Consider the following 19,961-nt stretch of genomic DNA (forward strand, 5'->3'; position numbering starts at 1 on the left):
ATTTGTGAGATTTTACTGACACGAACATTTCCATTTTTTTCCCCAGTTTGTATGGTATAACATAATCAGTGTTCAACTGTGAATGTTTACAAGACATTTTTTTAAATTCAAGGTAGAAATTCCACAGACCAGCAATTTGTGTTTTTTTTATTTCATTTTATTTGCAACTGCTTACAAATAAATGAATTCTCTAATTTTTGATGAAGTGTTCTTCACCTTGACAAATGCCCCTTTTAAAAACGGCTTATTTTAAAAATAATATAAAACAAGATTTTCACAGAATTTACTTCATTCATTTCATAGCAAAGCAATATATACAATATCAAATGTACAAAAATATACTAAATTATTCAAATAACAAAATTATGTACAATATTCATAACAAATCTAAACAGACTTTATGTAAAACGTAAACATAAAACAATAAAATTGCTGAAGCAGAAAAAAATTAATTCCTTACAACAGTTTTTACATTTTCATTAATTAAAGAAGTGCTATCAGAGGACAGCAATGCTTAAGACTATTCAAAAGTCTTGTTACTAAAACAAGAAAACATACTAAACACATAGACATAAACAAGTAAAACATGGTGCATTTTTTTTTAGTCATAGATCTTGATGCTATGTGAGGCAACAGATTATGACTAAGTCGAAAACAGGGGCAAAACTCTGGTTGCTGAGAAACTAGCTTAAAACAAAAAAATCACAAAAAAAATCTTAATTGAAAACACGGTATAACTTTGTAAAAATGTAAGAACAGATATAGAACCTGTGTATTGCGTGTAAAATCATCACAGTAAACAAGCGAGTGAAGTTCCAATCCATTCGCTCTAGTGTTACTGAACTGCCATCTTACATACAAAAATTTAACCAAACTGGGACACTGATGCCAACATTGATACTGACACGGATGCTGGTGAAAGGGTGTGTGCAATAGCTCTACCTATTCCTTGAAAAGTCAAGCAAAAAATGACTAAAAATATATTTTCTACCCCTAAAACAGCACACAGTTAATTCAATTTTATTGCACAGATTGGTGGTACTGCTGTTGTTAATGATGTTGATGATTATTTTTTTGATAAAAAGAAGAAAGAAGAAGATGTAGATCATGATGGTGATTTTGTTAACAATGATAAAGGGGCAGTGAGTCAAAATTGAAAGTGATTACATAAAAACTGTAAAAACTTTGTTGATGACTAGGATGATGAAGGTAGTCATGACTTCAAATAAACAAACTAGGATGATGAAAGTATTGATGACTAAACAAACTGGGTGGATGAAAGTAGCGATGACTTCAAATCTAAAATAAACAAAAAGCATGTTGACAATTTCACTATTTGCACTGATACTTTATGACAAACATAATGTATATTGTGAAATGAGGTGATTATTATGATAACAAAGAGTATTGCAGTTACACTGCTTCATGATGAAAGTGATGACAATGGTGTTGTAAATGGTGTTAATGATGTTGTTAATGAACAGCAATTACATTGCCAGTAAGTCACATGCAAATACTTTTAGATATCACAAGTTTTAGCAGAAATAAAAAATTGTGACTGCAATTGTACACTAGAATTATCACTAAACGCATTTAATACCCCTAGTTCAGTCTTGATACTGGCGAAGTAAAATGTTATGATCATGACCTTTTGACCTTCAAGTGTGACCTTGAACCTTGAACCTGGGTTGTGCTCTCTGCAAGTTGCTTGATGAGATTAACAACTGCTGTTGTTTGTACGAGAGTCCTCCTAGCATCTAGAGGTTTAGAGACTAAGGAGAAGATAGTCTCCGCGCAGTCTGGTCAGGATCCATGCTGTTCGCTAACAGTTTCTCCAATTCCAATAGGCTTTAAAAGCGAACAGCATGGATCCTGACCAGACTGCGCGGATGCGCAGGCTGGTCTGGATCCTTGCTGGTCGCACACCCATTATGTTGGTTTTCTCATGGCACGGCTCATTTCATTTTTTACCCTTATCATGCTGGACACCCCTTTTTAAAAGTTAATGGTACTGTCAAAATTGAAAGATGGACAAGTTCATTATAGAAATTTAGCAGGGTAAGGGTTAATCTTTGGCCTTCATGAGGTAAACAAATAATACTAGTTATTGAAGTAAAAGATCAAAGTTGCTGATAGGGCCTGAAGGGGAAGTGCCCCTACAGTCCATGAAGCTAATGGGGGTCATGAAATTAATACCTAGCAGTTTACTATGGGTAAAAACTTTTGTAAATGTATTGGAAAGTATATTTTATTACTAAAATAAGGGTAAAATGGGAAATTGATTGTATATAGTACTTGTTTCATATCACTGACAAATTCAAAGGAAAAAAATCTGAGTGAACGTTTCATGGTGGATTTCTCTACATAGATGAACACAATGATATCAGATAAAATGATCAAAAAGGCAATTTACAGACATGTACAAAGTTTAAAAACTAAAACTAGAACAGAATTATATTTTTTTTCTGTTTGCTCCAAAAAAAACAACAAAAAAACCCCTAAGATTTCACACTGTTTGCTTAAACAAAGAAAAAACTAAGATTTCACACTGTTTGCTTAAACAAAGAAATAAAACTAAGATCATGTTCTTGTACCCTGAAACCTCCTGGCTTATCGTCTCCTGTGTATGCTTTTGAAATCAACAAATTATTCCTGGGTTTTTTCAAGTATTTAAACTTCTTAATATTATTCAATATCAGGTGCTGAAAATGGAGATTTTCATACTTTTTTGCCTGACCTGTGAATAAATAACTGTTAATTTAAACTCACTGAGTTATTACATTCACAAAATTTATTCAAATTTGACTATCAGAAATGCTTAAATGCTAGTTTGTCCTTACAATTCAATTCTTTATTACTCTCATTTCATGAATCACATGATAAAATGAGGCAAATATTATACTGACATGTAATATCAGTGACGCTAAAATGCACCAAAGATTCAATCATGGATGTTTTAGTGACAAAAATCTCACTATTAAAACTTTAAAACATTAGAAGTCTGAAAATCTACTTTTTACGAAGACTTATATTGGAATATCCTGGAAATCATAAGCAAGAACCAGGATCAGTCCTTAAAAACCCAGACTTGCTAGGGAAACATTATTGATAAAAAAAAATGCTTTGACTATCAGAAATGCTTAAATGCTAGTTTGTCCTTACAATTCAATTCTTTATTACTCTCATTTCATGATACACATGATAAAATGAGGCAAATATTATACTGACATGTAATATCAGTGACGCTAAAACACACCAAAGATTCAATCATGGATGTTTTAGTGACAAAAATCTCACTATTAAAACTTTAAAACATTAGAAGTCTGAAAATCTACTTTTTACGAAGACTTATATTGGAATATCCGGGTAATCATAAGCAAGAACCAGGATCAGTCCTTAAAAACCCAGACTTGCCAGGGAAACATTATTGATAAAAAAAAAATGCTTTGAAATACTTTTTCAGAAATTACTACTCTCAAAATACCTGAACATGTTGATTTTTATAAAGATAATGGTTGGAACTTTTGTATTTGTATTTTTCGTATCTATTATGTATCAATTCATTTATATACACCACTGCTTTAACCCTGACCATGCTGGACACAATTAGTTCTGCCTTTGCAACCAGTGTAGATCATGATCAGCCTGCACATCCATGCAGTCTGATCATGATCTGCACTAGTCACTATTCAGCCAGTATCCTTCTGGTAAGCACCCCTTTCAACAGTTAATGGTACTGTCCAAATTGGAAGAATAGAAATTTAGCATGGTAAGGGTTAAGTAAGAAAACTGTATTCATTATCCACAGTCACTTAACATTCAGTTTCTTACATACTAGAGAAAAACATCGTCAACGTTTGTAGACGGATTATTATTTAAAACTTCCAATTCTTCTTCTATTCTCTTTAAGTCAAGTTCACTGGAAATAGGCCTGCTATTCATACGTCGAAAAGATGTGCGAAGACTTGTCACTGAGTTACGCATACTTCTCACTGAATTGCGAAACGATTTCTGAGGATGAATAACTGAGTCACGTACACTTGTTACAGATTGACGGACGGATCGATGTGGGTGCCGTAGCTCCACCTCTGGATTACTACTCTTTGTGTGTACAGCACAACACTTCACGAAGAGCCAAAATAAAAGTATACACGCAATACTGCCCAGCAGAACAAGCCACCAGTACACCTGAAACAAAATTAATAAAAACAGCTTTTAGATCATACGGAAACTGAAGATAGAGAAAGATCTGTCATCTTAAGTTTAAGGTATACCGACACTAAATATGACAATGGAATGAAAAAAAGTTAGTCACATAATGGTGGATTCAAATAGTTCTTAGTATATTTTTTTGCTCTGTAGAGCTGTTTTCTTTACTTTCATTACAATCTTTCTGCTGAAATCACATGACAGAGTGGTTAGTAGGTTGGACTACGACACCAGCGATCCATGTTTGATTCCCAGTCACGGCTGATATACTGACTAGTGTTCAAAGCTGGGTGATTTACTTGAATTGGTATTGTTTCCAACAGAATTGGCCTCACCTGGAATATGGGGAGATAAATATGACAACTGTCATGATCTAAACTGGAAATAAGTTGTTCCATTCATTCCAGAGGGGACGTTCGCTTACTACCCACGCTAAACAAGTAACATTAACCTTAATGAACAGACCCTTTGTCAATGCCAAAACTACATACTGTAAAATCATTTAATTTCGTGGGCATGAAATTTCGTGGTTTTGGTCAAAACGGCAATTTCGTGGGGATATGAATTTGTGTAGTTTAACTTTTGAACATAAAATGAATCAGAATTTTACTAGTTTGCTGGGATTAAATTTTGTGGATTGACTCAAACACGAAATCCACGAAAATAAGTCCCCCACGAACATTAATAATTTCACAGCAATAAGTTCCTACTTTTGTTAGCATTCTCATCAAGCAAAATATTTTTATAACGCTCACCTTCAAAATAGCTACAATCTTTGCACCACATTCACCACTTGAGATGCAATTTTTCAGTCTACTCAATGGTGTGTCAGGACTAGCACCTCGACATCGCTTGAACACATCACAGTACCCAGTGTTTCTGTTACAAGGGGTACCTGTAAAATAACAGAAGCAATTAAAGGCAGTCAGTGGTAAGGTAGCTGGTTGGACTACAGTGACCATGGTTCCATTTCCAGACAAATATGATATCCCAACTACAGTTCAGCACTGGGTGTAAACTTACATCTGAACTGTTTCCAGCAGTATCAGCCAGGTGATTATTTAATTCGGTATTTTTTCAAGCAGTTGAGTATCATCAGGGTGATAACTTAATTCGGTATTGTTTCCGGTAGTATCATATAGGTGATTACTTAATTGGGTACTGTTTCAAGCAGTATCATCTGGGTGATTACTTAATTTGGTACTGTTTCCGGCGGTATCATATGGGTGATTACTTAATTTGGTACTGTTTCTAGCGGTATCATATGGGCGATTACTTAATTTGGTACTGTTTCAAGCGGTATCATATGGGCGATTACTTAATTTGGTACTGTTTCCAGCGGTATCATATGGGTGATTACTTAATTTGGTACTGTTTCCAGCAGTATCATATGGGTGATTACTTAATTTGGTACTGTTTCATGCAGTATCATATGGGTGATTACTTAATTGGGTACTGTTTCCAGCAGTATCATCCGGGTGATTACTTAATTGGGTACTGTTTCCAGCAGTATCATCCGGGTGATTACTTAATTGGGTACTGTTTCCAGCAGTATCATCTGGGTGATTACTTAATTGGGTACTGTTTCCAGCAGTATCATCTGGGTGATTACTTAATTGGGTACTGTTTCCAGCAGTATCTTCTGGGTGATTACTTAATTCAGTATTGTTCCCAACAGCATCAGTCTAGACTGGATGGCACAAAGGTAAGAATGACACCTGTCACAGATTCCACTTGATACAGCTATATCAGAAGAAATGTTGGTCAACTTATTCATCAATTATTGGTGCTGTCAGTTTACTTACCTAAAGAAAACTATTTAAGAAGTACTGTATATCAGAAACAGAATCGTAATTCCTAGACATTGTAAGTTTATTTACCTATAGGGGTCAATATAGAAGTATTGTAGTATCTGCTGCCATGTTGGTCAAAAGAATAATAACTTCTAGGTGCTATCAGTTTACTTACCTATAGGAAGTCGTATCGGAAGTATTGTATTATCAGCAGTAATGTTGGTCAATAAATTCATAAATTCTGGGTGCTGCCTAACCTTGTCAAGGTCACTTGAACTAATACAGTCATCAGATTTAGGTTTCCCTGAAATAAGAAAGGTTTTCTATATAATAGGATGTATGAAATTCTTTAAACATAACGTCTTTGTTCAAAGCTCTATGGAAGATGTTGATTGCCCTACCTGAACTAAATATTATTCAGGCCACATTTCATCCAGATTCTCAGACAGCAAGTGTCATATAGTCCACATTCTAACACGACCAGCAAATAACCTACATACATGTAAAGCAAAATCTATCTCAGGTTATTCTGCAATAACCCACGCGCGTTCAGTGACGTCATACAATCCAGGTGCGTAGCACGGTCGTAAAAAGTAGTTACCATTTTTTCTAACACTGTTGATACTAGTATGTCGTGTTAGAATCGAAATAACAAGTTCCCAAGTGTGCTTTATCGTAGAATAACCAGAGTTTTTTGTTCTTATGCGAAACAATATATCACTCAGGCCAGTACGGCCTTTGTGATATATTCTTATGCATAAGAACTCAAAACACGGGTTATTCTACGATAAACCACGTTTGGGAACTTATTATTTCTTAAATATATTGTTCCAAAAGCAGCTATAATTGGGAAACTTTTGTAGACTTTTTGTTAAAACAGGAGTTATACTCGTGCAAAGTGTCACTGAAATCAATGTCAGTTTTACTAAGTATGACAAAAAGAAAACTAAGGAACTGGTCTATAACAACTACAAACATGGGCCCTGGATTTGTTTTGTTTGTTTTATCTTAGTTGCACCTACTCAAATCTGTGTAACATAGTGAATTTCCAGCTTAATGGCGGAAAAGGACCAACATCATTTCAGGGACAGGAAGGGGCCCAAAGAAGAACCACCAAACTTCCTCAAGTCACTTGTATAGCTAGGTACAGTGACATTTACCACTCGGCCACAAATTTATCCCAAAAAAATCCATTAATTTCATCTGTAAAATTTAAAATTCAGGACTTTGTGTTCCCATGAAATAGCAGTTTTGAATGAAACCACAAATTTTATGCAGACTAAATGAAAAGAATTCATGGTCATTTTCATTTAGCAACATTTAATGTGCTTCAATTACAAAGAAAAGAAACAATACAGCAGCTTAACTTACGACAACCAATATAGCACAGGTCCTCTTTCTCCTGAATGGTGAGTTTTTCTTCATCATTTGACATCTGACATTCACGCCATTGTATCAGTTTACATATGGATGCATTACAACTCTAGAAACAAAGAATATCCTTAAAATTATAAAAAAAAATGTTTTGAGCCTTTATCTTCTTTTTTTTTTTTTTTGGAAACATTTCAAAACATGCTGACCCAATTACAGGAAATATGGCAGGTGCCCCTCTGTGAATCATTTCATGCACGGACTGGCACATGGGTAGAACAACCAACCTTCCATAAGCCTAAGCCAGACTGATGGCTTACTCACATAAAAGAATCCAAAACTTCAAGCGAGGTTTTGAACCCATGGTTGTGAGGGGCAAGTGAATCAAAATGAAATGCATTCTGGGGGAATTTTACCTTAACAGAATTCGGCAGCCATTAAATCACTCTGAAAGAAACTTTTGGATTGGTTACATCAATAAAAATCTCTGAGGGTTAAATAATCAATTATTAATCAATTTATAAATTCATTTTTGAGTATTTATCTAATCTAAGAGTTTTTAATTATTAAATATTTTACTAAATTCACTAACTTTTTCTAAAAATAGTTTTTCTCTGATTACATAACTGGAATTCTACTGTAATAATAATAATTAAGTTATTTTATTCATTAAGCATTTGTCATCTGTATCAGTACTTTAGATTGTTAACAAAGGTTTTTGATGACTTATCCTAGTGACTTCATTTTTGACCTCAACAACAGACAGTTTATAAAGACAAATATTGGGCAAAGTTTCATAAAGATCAGGTAGAAAATGTGTCTGTTAGCCTACATCTACAGCGTTAAGAAGTTTTTTTTTACCTTCGACCTTAGGTTTTGACCCCTGAAGACCCAGTATCAAACCCATCTGAGATTTTATTGAGACAAACATTCTGACCAAGTTTCTTTAAGACTAGGCAAAAATTGTGACCTCTAGAATGTTAGCAGCCAAACTGTTCCCAATGAAGGACACAGGGCAATCACAATAGCTTTGTACTCAATTTATTTATTTATTTTATTTTGTTGGGTTTAACGTCACACCGACACAATTATAGGTCATATGGCGTCTTTCCAGCTTCAATGGTGGAGGAAGACCCCAGGTGCCCCTCCGTGCATGATTTCATCACGAGCGGGCATCTGGGTAGAACCACCGACCTTCCGTAAGCCAGCTGGAAGGCTTCCTCACATGAAGAATTCAACGCCCTGAGTGAGGCTCGAACTTGTACTCAGTTAAGGTAAAAAGGTTTAAGGAGAAGAAATATCTTACCCCAGCATCACAGACACGTCCATTTGGACTGCAAATGAAGCCATCTTGTCTAATCTCATGTTTTTCAGGTGGAGGACAGTGAGAGCCATACATCTCCCCAGTATAAATGGTTAAGGAACTTAATCACTGAACAAATCTCTATTCTCGTTCAACCAGACTCAATCACTGAACCTATGTCTAAACATAGCTTACAAACCTTAAATGGAACTATTTTCATATTATCATGAAGGTTTTATAAAAAAGCTTAAAGCTGCTTAATATTGCTTATTTGATACAATAAAAGGATATTGACAGTACAATTCATCCACACATGGTTTTGAGTTCTGACACACAAAGTCCTTTGAGCGGTTTATATACTGGCATACACTGCTGTCACAACACGGCCCTTGGCTTGGACTGAAATACAAATGTATACATATCTGACGTTTTTCACTTTATCGATCAGTTGTACCCACAGGAGAGTTGTTTTTCAAACTACTCTGCCCCATCAACACTATAAGCTCAACATTTCTGTGTAAGATACAGAATCCTGTCATGTGAGGAAGCTGTCCAGCTGGCTAGTATTAGATCAATGGTTCTTCCCCGCTGCCTATCCATGCCTGATGTAGATTTGCACAGTTAAATGCTAAATTTTCATTTTGCTCTTGCAAATGCACATATGCATAGATTGTAAGAGAATTTTGCGGAAATCTTCATTCGGCAACTATAATGATAGTTCAGCAAATTTCAGCTGAAATGAATGTGTGCTATTAAAGGTAAAAGGCAATGTTGTTCTTATATTAATTCTGTCTGCTAGGATTTCTTAAATCATTTAAAGAAGTGAAAGAATTTTCAAAATCGGCTTAAAAATTAGAAAGTTATGACCATTTAAACATTTTATCAAAATGGCCGCCATTTTGTTTCCATGACAACGAAAAAATGGCTGATTTATTAAATTTCGAGACATATATTTGAACTGCATTTACTTATTTCTGTAAAACAATTTTTCTACTTTTTTCAGCTATAATGAAAGGAATTACCATGTTTTACATCTTACACTCAAGAAAAATATGAAATGAATCTCTTTAAATTTGCTAAATAAAGAATATTATCGGTTTTTAAGTCCAGGTCTAAATTCCAGACTTTAAAATGCTGATGTGGCTCCAGGTTTTCCAGGAAGCAGACTAGAGTGATTTAAGCTCCAAGCATTCTTTAAAATTGTGCTAAAAATGGTACCGAGTCAACTAATTAAATCAGCTCAAAGGTTTCATTTTGTAGTCTTTTGTCTTTTAAAATATTAAATCTAAGACTATGAGCAAATAAAATTGAAAACGTACCATTGTCTACTCTTTTCAAAACCATGTAAAATTCAATTTAAATCTGATAAAATGATTTGTGTAAACATGTTAAATAAGGAAATTGATCAAGTCAAAAATTTAGAGAATACTTTCAGACACTTTGTAGAACAGTAACTTCATTATAGTTACCTGCACTGTGCTCCTTCTTTTAGCGTACATCTTAAACCTCCAGTTGCATTGTGGGAATGACAGCAGTTATCAAGGCCAGTGTCACAGTCATTGCCGCAGTCGCACTGCTCACCTTCATCAACTATACCATTACCACAATATGGTAATTCACTTTCTGTAGATAGAAAATGTATCATGTACTTCTAATTGCTGTTAAATTGGATTAACCCGTAGCCTGCTGGCAGCAAGTGATTCTGCCTTTGCAACCAGTGCAGACCAAGATCAGCCTGCACATCCGTGCAGTCTGATCATGGTTTGTACTGTTCGCCATTCAGTCAGTATCCTTTTGGTAAGCACCCCTTTTAACAGTTAATGGTACTGTCCATTTTAGAAATAAGCAAGGTAAGGATTACAAGAGATCATAGAGTGATCTTGGCACCCACTATTGAGCCATTTTTGAATGTTCCAAATTTCAAGACTAGCTCAAGGTCAAAATCAAGGTCAAATTTCATTTCAGTACACAACACTGTGCATGTGGTCCAAATTTGAATGCTTTACCTTGAGAAATGTGAAAGTAGGTCACAAGATCAAGTTCAAGGTCAAAGTTAATTTCCGTATACAAAACTATGCATGTGCTTAAAATTTGGAGGCTGCAGCTTGAGAAATGTGAAAGTAGGTACTAGGTAAAAATCAATATCAAATTTCAATATGCATGAGGTCCAAATTTGAAGCCTGTAGCTTCAGAAATGTGAAAGTAGATCACTTGGTCAATCTCAAGATCAAAGTTCATTTCAGTACACAAAACTATGCATGTGGTTCAAATTTGAAGGCTGTAGCTTAAGAAATGTGAAAGTAGGTCACTAGGTCAAAATCAAGGTCAAATTTCATTTCGGAACACAGAACTATGCAGGTGGTCCAAATCTGAAGCCTGTACCTTCAAAAATGTGAAAGTAGGTCACTAGGTCAATGTCAAGGTCAAAGTTTTTTTTCATTACACAAAACTATGCATGTGGTCCAAATTTGAAGGCTGTAGCTTGAGAAATGTGAAAGTAGGTCACTAGGACAAAATCAAGGTCAAATTTCATTTCGGAACACAAAACTATGCATGTGGTCCAAATTTGAAGCCTGTATCTTCAAAAATGTGAAAGTAGGTCACTAGGTCAATGTCAAGGTCAAAGTTTTTTCCAGTGCACAAAACTATGCATGTGGTCCAAATTTGAAGGCGTTAGCTACAGAAATGTGAAAGTAGGTCACTAGGTCAAAATCAAGGTCAACTTGAATCGTCTTGGTAGAGGACCACTAGATGATGCTTCATACCAAATATGAAAGCCCTAGGCTCTGTGGTTTTGGACAAGAAGATTTTCAAAGTTTTTCCCTATATAAATCTATGTAAATTATAAAAGTAAACAAAGGGCCATAACTCACTCAAAAATTGTTGAACCAGTCTGATTTTCAGGGGGACACAACTAGGGTACCAATACATCAATCTGACAAAGTTTGGTCAAAATCCCCCCAGTAGTTTCTGAGGAGATGCGATAACGAGAAATTGTTAACGGACGGACGGACCACGGACGCAGAGTGATTTGAATAGCCCACCATCTGATGATGGTGGGCTAAAAATCTCAATACTAAACAAAATCAATTTTGGAAATTCAGTTCTCTGCAATACCTCCATTCACTCTTCTTTTTCTTGAAAAAAACTTTCCTCACTTTTGGTGTCTCCTTTCATTCTAAATCTTTTTCTTGACCCTAGGATCACTAAACCTTCACTAAACCTTTTTCTACAATATCTGCTTTCACTTGAAATCTTTTCTAGATTACCTCCCTTCAACTGAAATCTTTTTTTAGATTATTTCCCTTCACTCTTATTTTTCTAACAATACCTCCCTGTACTCAAAATCTCCCTTCACTCAAAATCTTTTCTAGAATATCTGCCTTTATTTCAAAATCTTTTCTAGAATATCTCCCTTCACTCAAAATCTTTTCTAGAATATCTGCCTTTACTCAAAATCTTTTCTAGAATATCTCCCTCCACTATAAATCTTTTCTAGAATATCTCCCTTCACTCCAAATCTTTTCTAGAATATCTCCTAAAATATCTCCCTTCACTCTAAATATTTTCTAGAATATCTCCCTTCACACCAAATCTTTTCTAGAATATCTCCCTCCACTATAAATCTTTTCCAGAATATCTCCCTTCACTCTAAATCTTTTCTAGAATATCTCCTAAAATATCTCCCTTCACTCTAAATCTTTTCTAGAATATTTCCCTTCACACCAAATCTTTTCTAGAATATCTCCTTATATGCTACTATTTTCTAAATATCTCCCATCACTTTAATTTTCTTTTAATTTACAAAATATGTCCTGACTGGGAGGCTTTTGCTATGTGGAGGTGTTAATAATTTTTGTACTCCGCGTTACATCGTATAGCGGAGTACCTTTGTCCTAGCGTTATTATCTTTCAAAACCTGTTTTGAATGCTCGAGTGATTCGAGATCAGATATAAATAAGGTTTTTGGCGGTAAGAAATTAGTTCTAGCGATTCACTCTGTGCGGTGACATCGTTAAATTTAAATTCAATGTTATAGATCAGAGGAACATTATTGTAATACTTACTTTATTTACACAATAATTTGTAACCTCAATGTTGAGGAAACGTAACTTATCTAGAGTTAATAGTTATCCGACATATTGTTCATAAAAGATCTTTCAAGGATGAAGCCCAACATTCAGTGGTAAAAGACATGTGATAAAAGGGCACAGGTTTCCAGACACTGGTTTTTCCTGGGCGAGTCGACCACGTTTTGGAAATCTTTTATGAATATCATGTAAAACATATTCAAAGATCGTTTGTTTAAACGTATACATTTTGTGTTTGATTAATTCACATGTATCTACGGCTTGTACGTTTAAATATGTCATCGCAAAATAAATGTGTCTCGCAAATCGCACAACAGCGTCTGTTGTTGATTTTGTATAGTATATAGAAAGGACCAAAGGCTATACATTACCAGTGAAGCACTGTCGGGATTTTTGAAAGGAAAGCACTTCAGAGATATATTTCAGACTACATGCTGACAGTTTATAATGGTTGGGTTTGTCTCCTCGCTGTGCGACACTATGCATCAGGTAGTAACCATCTGTTGGTTCGTCTTTCAAGTTGAATTCTGAACATTCGTCCATATTGTCATGCTGTAATATATATCGTATTTATTTGTATAAATGAGCCACGCCATGGGAAAACCAACATAGTGGCTTTGCGACCAGCATGGATCCAGACCAGCCTGCGCATCCACGCAGTCTGGTCAGGATCCATGCTGTTCGCTTTCAAAGTCTATTGGAATTAGAGAAACTGTTAGCGAACAGCATGGATCCTGACCAGACTGCGTGGATGCGCAGGCTGGTCTGGATCCATGCTGGTCGCAAAGCCACTATGTTGGTTTTCTCATGGCACGGCTCAAATAAATAAAGAATAACACTGAGGAGCCATCAAACTGTAAGTAGAATTTTACACCGTAACTTATCGTACGCTGTTACATATGATAAACATATTGAAGAGTGAACGAGTCTGAAAAAGTCTTGAAATATATAAACTGTTAATCAAATGCTTAAAAATAAATAATAATTATTATATTAGTTTTAATATACAGGGTTGCCACTTAGTTGAGAAAATGAAATTCCCTGACTTTTCCCTGACTAAACCATACTTTTCACTGACCAATACCACCGTATTTTTTTCGGCTTCCTCCTCCCCTACATCCATTCTACCCACCCTTTGCAAAACTTTAACTAAAATTTTGGAGATAAAAAGGGGCAAAATGTTTACAAAAAACAAGAGGACCATGATGGTCCTGAATCGCTCCCCTGTCCCCACATGACCCAGTTTTGAACTGAGTATGACGTCATTTTTTCTATTATTTGACATAGTGACCTAGTTTTTGAGCTCATGTGACCCAGTTTTGAACTTGACCTAGATATCATCAAGATAAAAGTTCTGACCAATTTTCATGAAGATCCATTGAAAAAATATGGCCTCTAGAGAGGTCACAAGGTTGTTTTATTATCTGACCTAATGACCTAGTTTTTGAAGGCACGTGACCCAGTTTTGAACCTGACCTAGATATCATCAAGATGAACATTCTCACCAATTTTCATGAAGATCTCATGAAAAATATGGCCTCTAGAGAGGTCACAAGGTTTTTCTATTTTTATACCTACTGACCTACTTTTTGACCGCATGTGACCCAGTTTCAAATTTTAGCTAGATATCATCAAGGTGAACATTCAAACCAATTTTCATGAAGATCCATTGAAAAATATGGCCTCTAGAGAGGTCAAAAGGTTTTTCTATTTTTAGACCTACTGACCTAGTTTTTGACCGCAGTTGATCCAGTTTAGAAATTGACCTAGATATCATCAGGATGAACATTCAGACCAATGTTCATACAGATCCCATGAAAAATATGGCCTCTAGAGAGGTCACAATTTTTTTTTTTATTATTTGACCTACTGACCTAGTTTTTAATGGCACGTGACCCAGTTTTAACTTGACCTAGATATCATCAAGGTGAACATTCCGACTAACTTTCATGAAGATCCATTGAAAAGTATGGCCTCTAGAGAGGTCACAAGGTTTTTCTATTTTTAGAACTACTGACCTAGTTTTGGAACACGTGACCCAGTTTCGAACTTGACCTAGATATCATCAAGATGAACATTCAGACCAACTTTCATACAGATCCCATGAAAAATACTGCCTCTAGAGAGGTCACAAGATTTTTTTATTATTTGACCTACTGACCTAGTTATTGATAGCATGTGACCCAGTTTCAAACTTGACCTAGATATCATCAAAATGAACATTCTGACCAATTTTCATGAAGATCCATTCAAAAGTATGGCCTCTAGAGAGGTCACAAGGTTTTTCTATTTTTAGACCTACTGACCTAGTTTTTGACCACAGGTGACCCAGTTTCAAACTTGACCTAGATATCATCACTGTGAACATTCAGACCAACTTTCATACATATCCCATGAAAAATATGGCCTCTAGAGAGGTCACAAGGTTTTTCTATTATTTGACCTGCTGACCTAGTTTTTGATGGCACGTGACCAAGTTTCGAACTTGACCTAGATATCATCAAGGTGAACATTCTGACCAATTTTCATGAAGATCTTGTGAAAAATATGGCCTCTAGAGAGGTCACAAGGTTTTTCTATTTTTAGACCTACTGACCTAGTTTTTGACCGCACGTGACCCAGTTTCGAACTTGACCTAGATATCATCAAGGTGAACATTCTGACCAATTTTCATAAAGACGCAATGAAAAATGTGACCTCTAGAGTGGTCACAAGCAAAAGTTTACGGAAGGACGGACGGACGCTGCGCGATCACAAAAGCTCACCTTGTCACTTTGTGACAGGTGAGCTAAAATGGTAGAGTTATGTTAATTTTCCTGTTAGGTAATCTCATGATGCCAAAAACATAATTGAAGTTTGAAAGCATTTAGCCTGGTAGTTTTAGAGAAACCTACTTACATGCTAAACTTTTGTGATGTGGATGCTGATGTGGACACTGATGCAGATGAAAGGGTAACAACAAACGCTCTACTATTTGTAAATTTTTAAATAGACAAGCTAACAAGAGGGTCATGATTACCCTGGATCGCTCACCTGAGTAATATGAGCTACATGTTTCAAATGTCAAACTGATGGTAAAATATTAAGAAAGTAGGTCAGTAGGTCACATTCATGGTCACTGAAAGTCAGTGTTAAGAACGATCGGTGTGCAAAACTGTACATGTCATCCAAATTTCAAGGCTGTATCTTAAAAAACAAGAAAGAAGGTCAGTAGGTCAAGGTCACAGTCAAGTAACCCCTAATTACTTGGGGTCATCAGGTAATTATAATTAAAAAGTCTTGGAAATTTAATCAGATAATTTTTGAAGAATTTTTTCCTATATAACTCATATACAAGTGACCCCAGGGTGAGGCCTCTTTTCACCCCAGGGGCATAATTTAAATAATCTTGTTAGAGAACCACTAGGCGATGCTACATACCAAATATCAAAGGCCTAGGTCTTGAACATTCAGAAAAGAAGATTTTTAAAGTTTTTTCCTACTTTTTCCTATGTAAAACTTGGGACCCCCAGAGCAGGGCCTCTTTTCACCCAAGGGGCATAATTTAAATATTTTTGGTAGAGGGCTACTAGCAATGCAACATACCAAATATCAAAAGCTTAGGCGTTGCAGTTTCAGGAAAGAAGATGTTTAAAGTTTTTTCCTATATAAGTCTATGTAAAACTTGGGACTTTCACCCCAGGGTAATAATTTGAACAATATAGGTAGAGGACCTTAAGGCAACACTACACACCAGATTTCAAAGGCCTAGGTCTTGTGGTTTCAGAAAAGAAGATTTTTAAAGTTTTTTCCTATACGTCTATGTAAAACTTGGGACCCCCGGGTGGGGTCTCTTTTCACCCCAGGGGTATAGTTTGAACACTCTTCATAGAGGACCATTAGATGATGTCACATACCAAATATCAAAGCTCTATGCCTTGCGGTTTTGGACAAGAGGATTTTTAAAGTTTTTCCTTTCTGTTGCCATGGCAACCAGAGTTCTGTGTGGAATTCAATTCTTTGAACAACTTTGAAAAGGGGCCAAACAAGGATCATTCCTGTGAAGTTTGGTGTAAATCTGCCCAGTGGTTTTGAAGAAGATGATTTTTTTAGAAATTGTTGACAGATGAACGACACATGATGGACGGCAGACATCAAACGGTCACAAAAGCTAACCATGAGCCACTGGCTCAGGTGAGCTAATACTTTGGCAGGACTTCATAAGGAATTCCCAGTGCATATTCTCTGCACTGTTGGTATTTTGAAGTATTTCTGAAGCAGTTATTGTATTAACAGTATGTACTGGGCAGTTGGACAGTGGGGGCTGATGTGGTGGTGGCAGTAGAACAGTGATAAGACACACAACTTTTTAAATATACTTACTGCTGCACCAAATGCATGTGCAACTTCATGTGTAAACACGAGCTGTGTAACCTGGGCTGGTAACGCTTGCGGAGTTTCTTGAAATAATGTTACAAAGCCATTATTATTACTAGTTGAGCAGATCCCAGCTTCTTTACCTGTAAAAGATACTGATATTGTACAATAATATTCAATTTACTGAAAACTTATCCTTTGCCATATGGAAACCTTGCCAAATAGAGACCTCAGTCGTTATATTGCAGCACTACAATTTGTAGCCTTGATAACCAGGTCAGTTACTACTGAATGCTTCAGGTCAGTTACTACATACTGACGTGAAACATTCAGTAGTAACTTACCTGAAGCATTCAGTAGTAGCTGACCTGAAGCATTCAGTAGTAATTGACCTGACGCATTCAGTTACTAATGAATGCTTCAGGTCAGTTACTACTGAATGCTTCAGATAAGTTACTATTGAATGCTTATAGTCAGTTACTACTGAATGCTTATGGTCAGTTACTAGTAAATGCTTCAGATCAGTTACTATTGAATGGTCAATATAACAGAATATATTTAATCTTTGCAGCAAGGAAAGCTAGGCCAAGTAAAGAACTGAGTCAATATTACAGAGTACTTACCCTCTGCAGTATTATTACTATTATTATCATTATTATTATCATACCAGATTTATATATTAGGAATATATTACAGTATAGAATATCAAACCAAGTAGAGAACAGTGTCATTATTATAGAACACTTACCCTTTGCAGCATGGAAAGCTAGGCCAAGTACAGAACAGAGTACTACCCTTTGCAGCATGGAAAGCTATGCCAAGTACAGAACAGAGTACTTACCCTTTGCAGCACGAAAAGCTAGGCCAAGTACAGAACAGAGTACTTACCCTTTGCAGCACGAAAAGCTAGGCCAAGTACAGAACAGAGTACTTACCCTTTGCGACATTGAAAGCTAGACCAAGTACAGAACAGAGTACTTACCCTTTGCGACATTGAAAGCTAGACCAAGTACAGAACAGAGTACTTACCCTTTGCAGCACAAAAAGCTAGCCCAAGTACAGAATAGAGTACTTACCCTTTGCAGCACGAAAAGCTAGGCCAAGTACAGAACAGAGTACTTACCCTTTGCAGCACGAAAAGCTAGGCCAAGTACAGAACAGAGTACTTACCCTTTGCAGCACGAAAAGCTAGGCAAAGTACAGAACAGAGTACTACCCTTTGTGACATTGAAAGCTAGACCAAGTACAGAACAGAGTACTTACCCTTTGCAGCATGGAAAGCTAGGCCAATTACTAGGGGTGACTATTGAGGCCAATTTTGACTATTGCAATACTATTGATATTGCTTAAAAACTATTGCGATACTATTCTATTGCAGGTTACTATTGCGATACTATTGCAATAGTTATCGGCCATCATATTTTATACAGTAAAGCTACCAACTGGCATTGTTACACAGTGTAACAGATGGCACTGTTTATAATTGCTGTTAACACACATTGAGATGTTTGTATAACTGAAACGGACAGAAATAATTCTAACATTAAATATTTCTTGCCTTCCTAGGCTTTGGAACAATAAGTAAAACAATAAACCTATGCAAGGTATACTCAAACGAATCGGCCATTTTGTTGCGAAAGTCAACATGTTTAATAACCCAAAGCATCGAAAAAGGCGAAAATGAACGGATCGGATTAAGGTGTACCATCACTAAATGAAGGGCCCTACCGAACAGTTTGCTGTATAATACAAATAGCCTTCTTTCTCCATGTCCATAGTACATTTTCTCATCTAAAATTAACAGGTTATTTAAACATATTTAATTCTAAGAAACTAAATTTATTAATTATCTCCCAGACTTCTCAGTCCTTTATGGTAGTTTAATTCCGTGAGGGTAATTATTGTAATGGAGACGTAAACATTTTCCGAGGCGCAAATGAAAGCTGACCCTGTTTCTTGGTTTATAAATTATAAATTATTTCTGTATTTACTAAAATTTCAAAACTATCGAAACTATCGATTGTTGAAGGAACTATCGGCGATTGTTATTGGATCGTGACTTTTCTATCGATGCGTGCTATCGGGACACTTAGTATCGCGATGCATCGATAGTTCGATGTATCGTTACATCCCTACCAATTACAGAACAGAGTACTTACCCTTTGCAGCACGAAAAGCTAGGCCAAGTACAGAACAGAGTACTACCCTTTGCAGCATGGAAAGCTAGGCCAAGTACAGAACAGAGTACTACCCTTTGCAGCATGGAAAGCTAGGCCAAGAACAGAACAGAGTACTACCCTTTGCGACATTGAAAGCTAGACCAAGTACAGAACAGAGTACTTACCCTTTGCGACATTGAAAGCCAGGCCAAGTACAGAACAGAGTACTACCCTTTGCAGCATGGAAAGCCAGGCCAAGTACAGAACAGAGTACTACCCTTTGCGACATTGAAAGCTAGACCAAGTACAGAATAAAGTACTACCCTTTGCAGCATGGAAAGCTAGGCCAAGTACAGAACAGAGTACTACCCTTTGCAGCATGGAAAGCTAGGCCAAGTACAGAACAGAGTACTACCCTTTGCAGCATGGAAAGCTAGGCCAAGTACAGAACAGAGTACTACCCTTTGCAGCATGGAAAGCTAGGCCAAGTACAGAACAGAGTACTACCCTTTGCAGCATGGAAAGCTAGGCCAAGTACAGAACAGAGTACTTACCCTTTGCAGCACGAAAAGCTAGGCCAAGTACAGAACAGAGTACTACCCTTTGCGACATTGAAAGCTAGACCAAGTACAGAACAGAGTACTTTCCCTTTGCAGCACGAAAAGCTAGGCCAAGTACA

At 36.3% G+C, this 19,961-nt stretch overlaps 1 protein-coding gene across 1 annotated transcript in view; it reads right to left on the bottom strand.

The window, feature by feature from the left end:
* Positions 1–267: 267 nt before the first annotated feature.
* The window catches only part of LOC123559793 (disintegrin and metalloproteinase domain-containing protein 10-like), a 75,399-nt gene continuing 55,705 nt past the window's right edge, over positions 268–19,961 (bottom strand). The window contains exons 10-18 of the mRNA XM_053552253.1: positions 17,130–17,266; positions 13,139–13,319; positions 10,146–10,299; positions 8,968–9,075; positions 8,680–8,779; positions 7,374–7,485; positions 6,178–6,306; positions 4,965–5,104; positions 268–4,188 (exon numbers count right to left, since the gene is read on the bottom strand). Of these exons, the coding sequence (XP_053408228.1) occupies positions 3,835–4,188; positions 4,965–5,104; positions 6,178–6,306; positions 7,374–7,485; positions 8,680–8,779; positions 8,968–9,075; positions 10,146–10,299; positions 13,139–13,319; positions 17,130–17,266 (1,415 nt within the window). The 3' untranslated portion in view covers positions 268–3,834. The remainder of the gene's footprint in view (positions 4,189–4,964; positions 5,105–6,177; positions 6,307–7,373; positions 7,486–8,679; positions 8,780–8,967; positions 9,076–10,145; positions 10,300–13,138; positions 13,320–17,129; positions 17,267–19,961) is intronic.

This window comes from Mercenaria mercenaria, chromosome 10 (assembly GCF_021730395.1).
Source record: "Mercenaria mercenaria strain notata chromosome 10, MADL_Memer_1, whole genome shotgun sequence".
Classification (NCBI taxonomy): domain Eukaryota; kingdom Metazoa; phylum Mollusca; class Bivalvia; order Venerida; family Veneridae; genus Mercenaria; species Mercenaria mercenaria.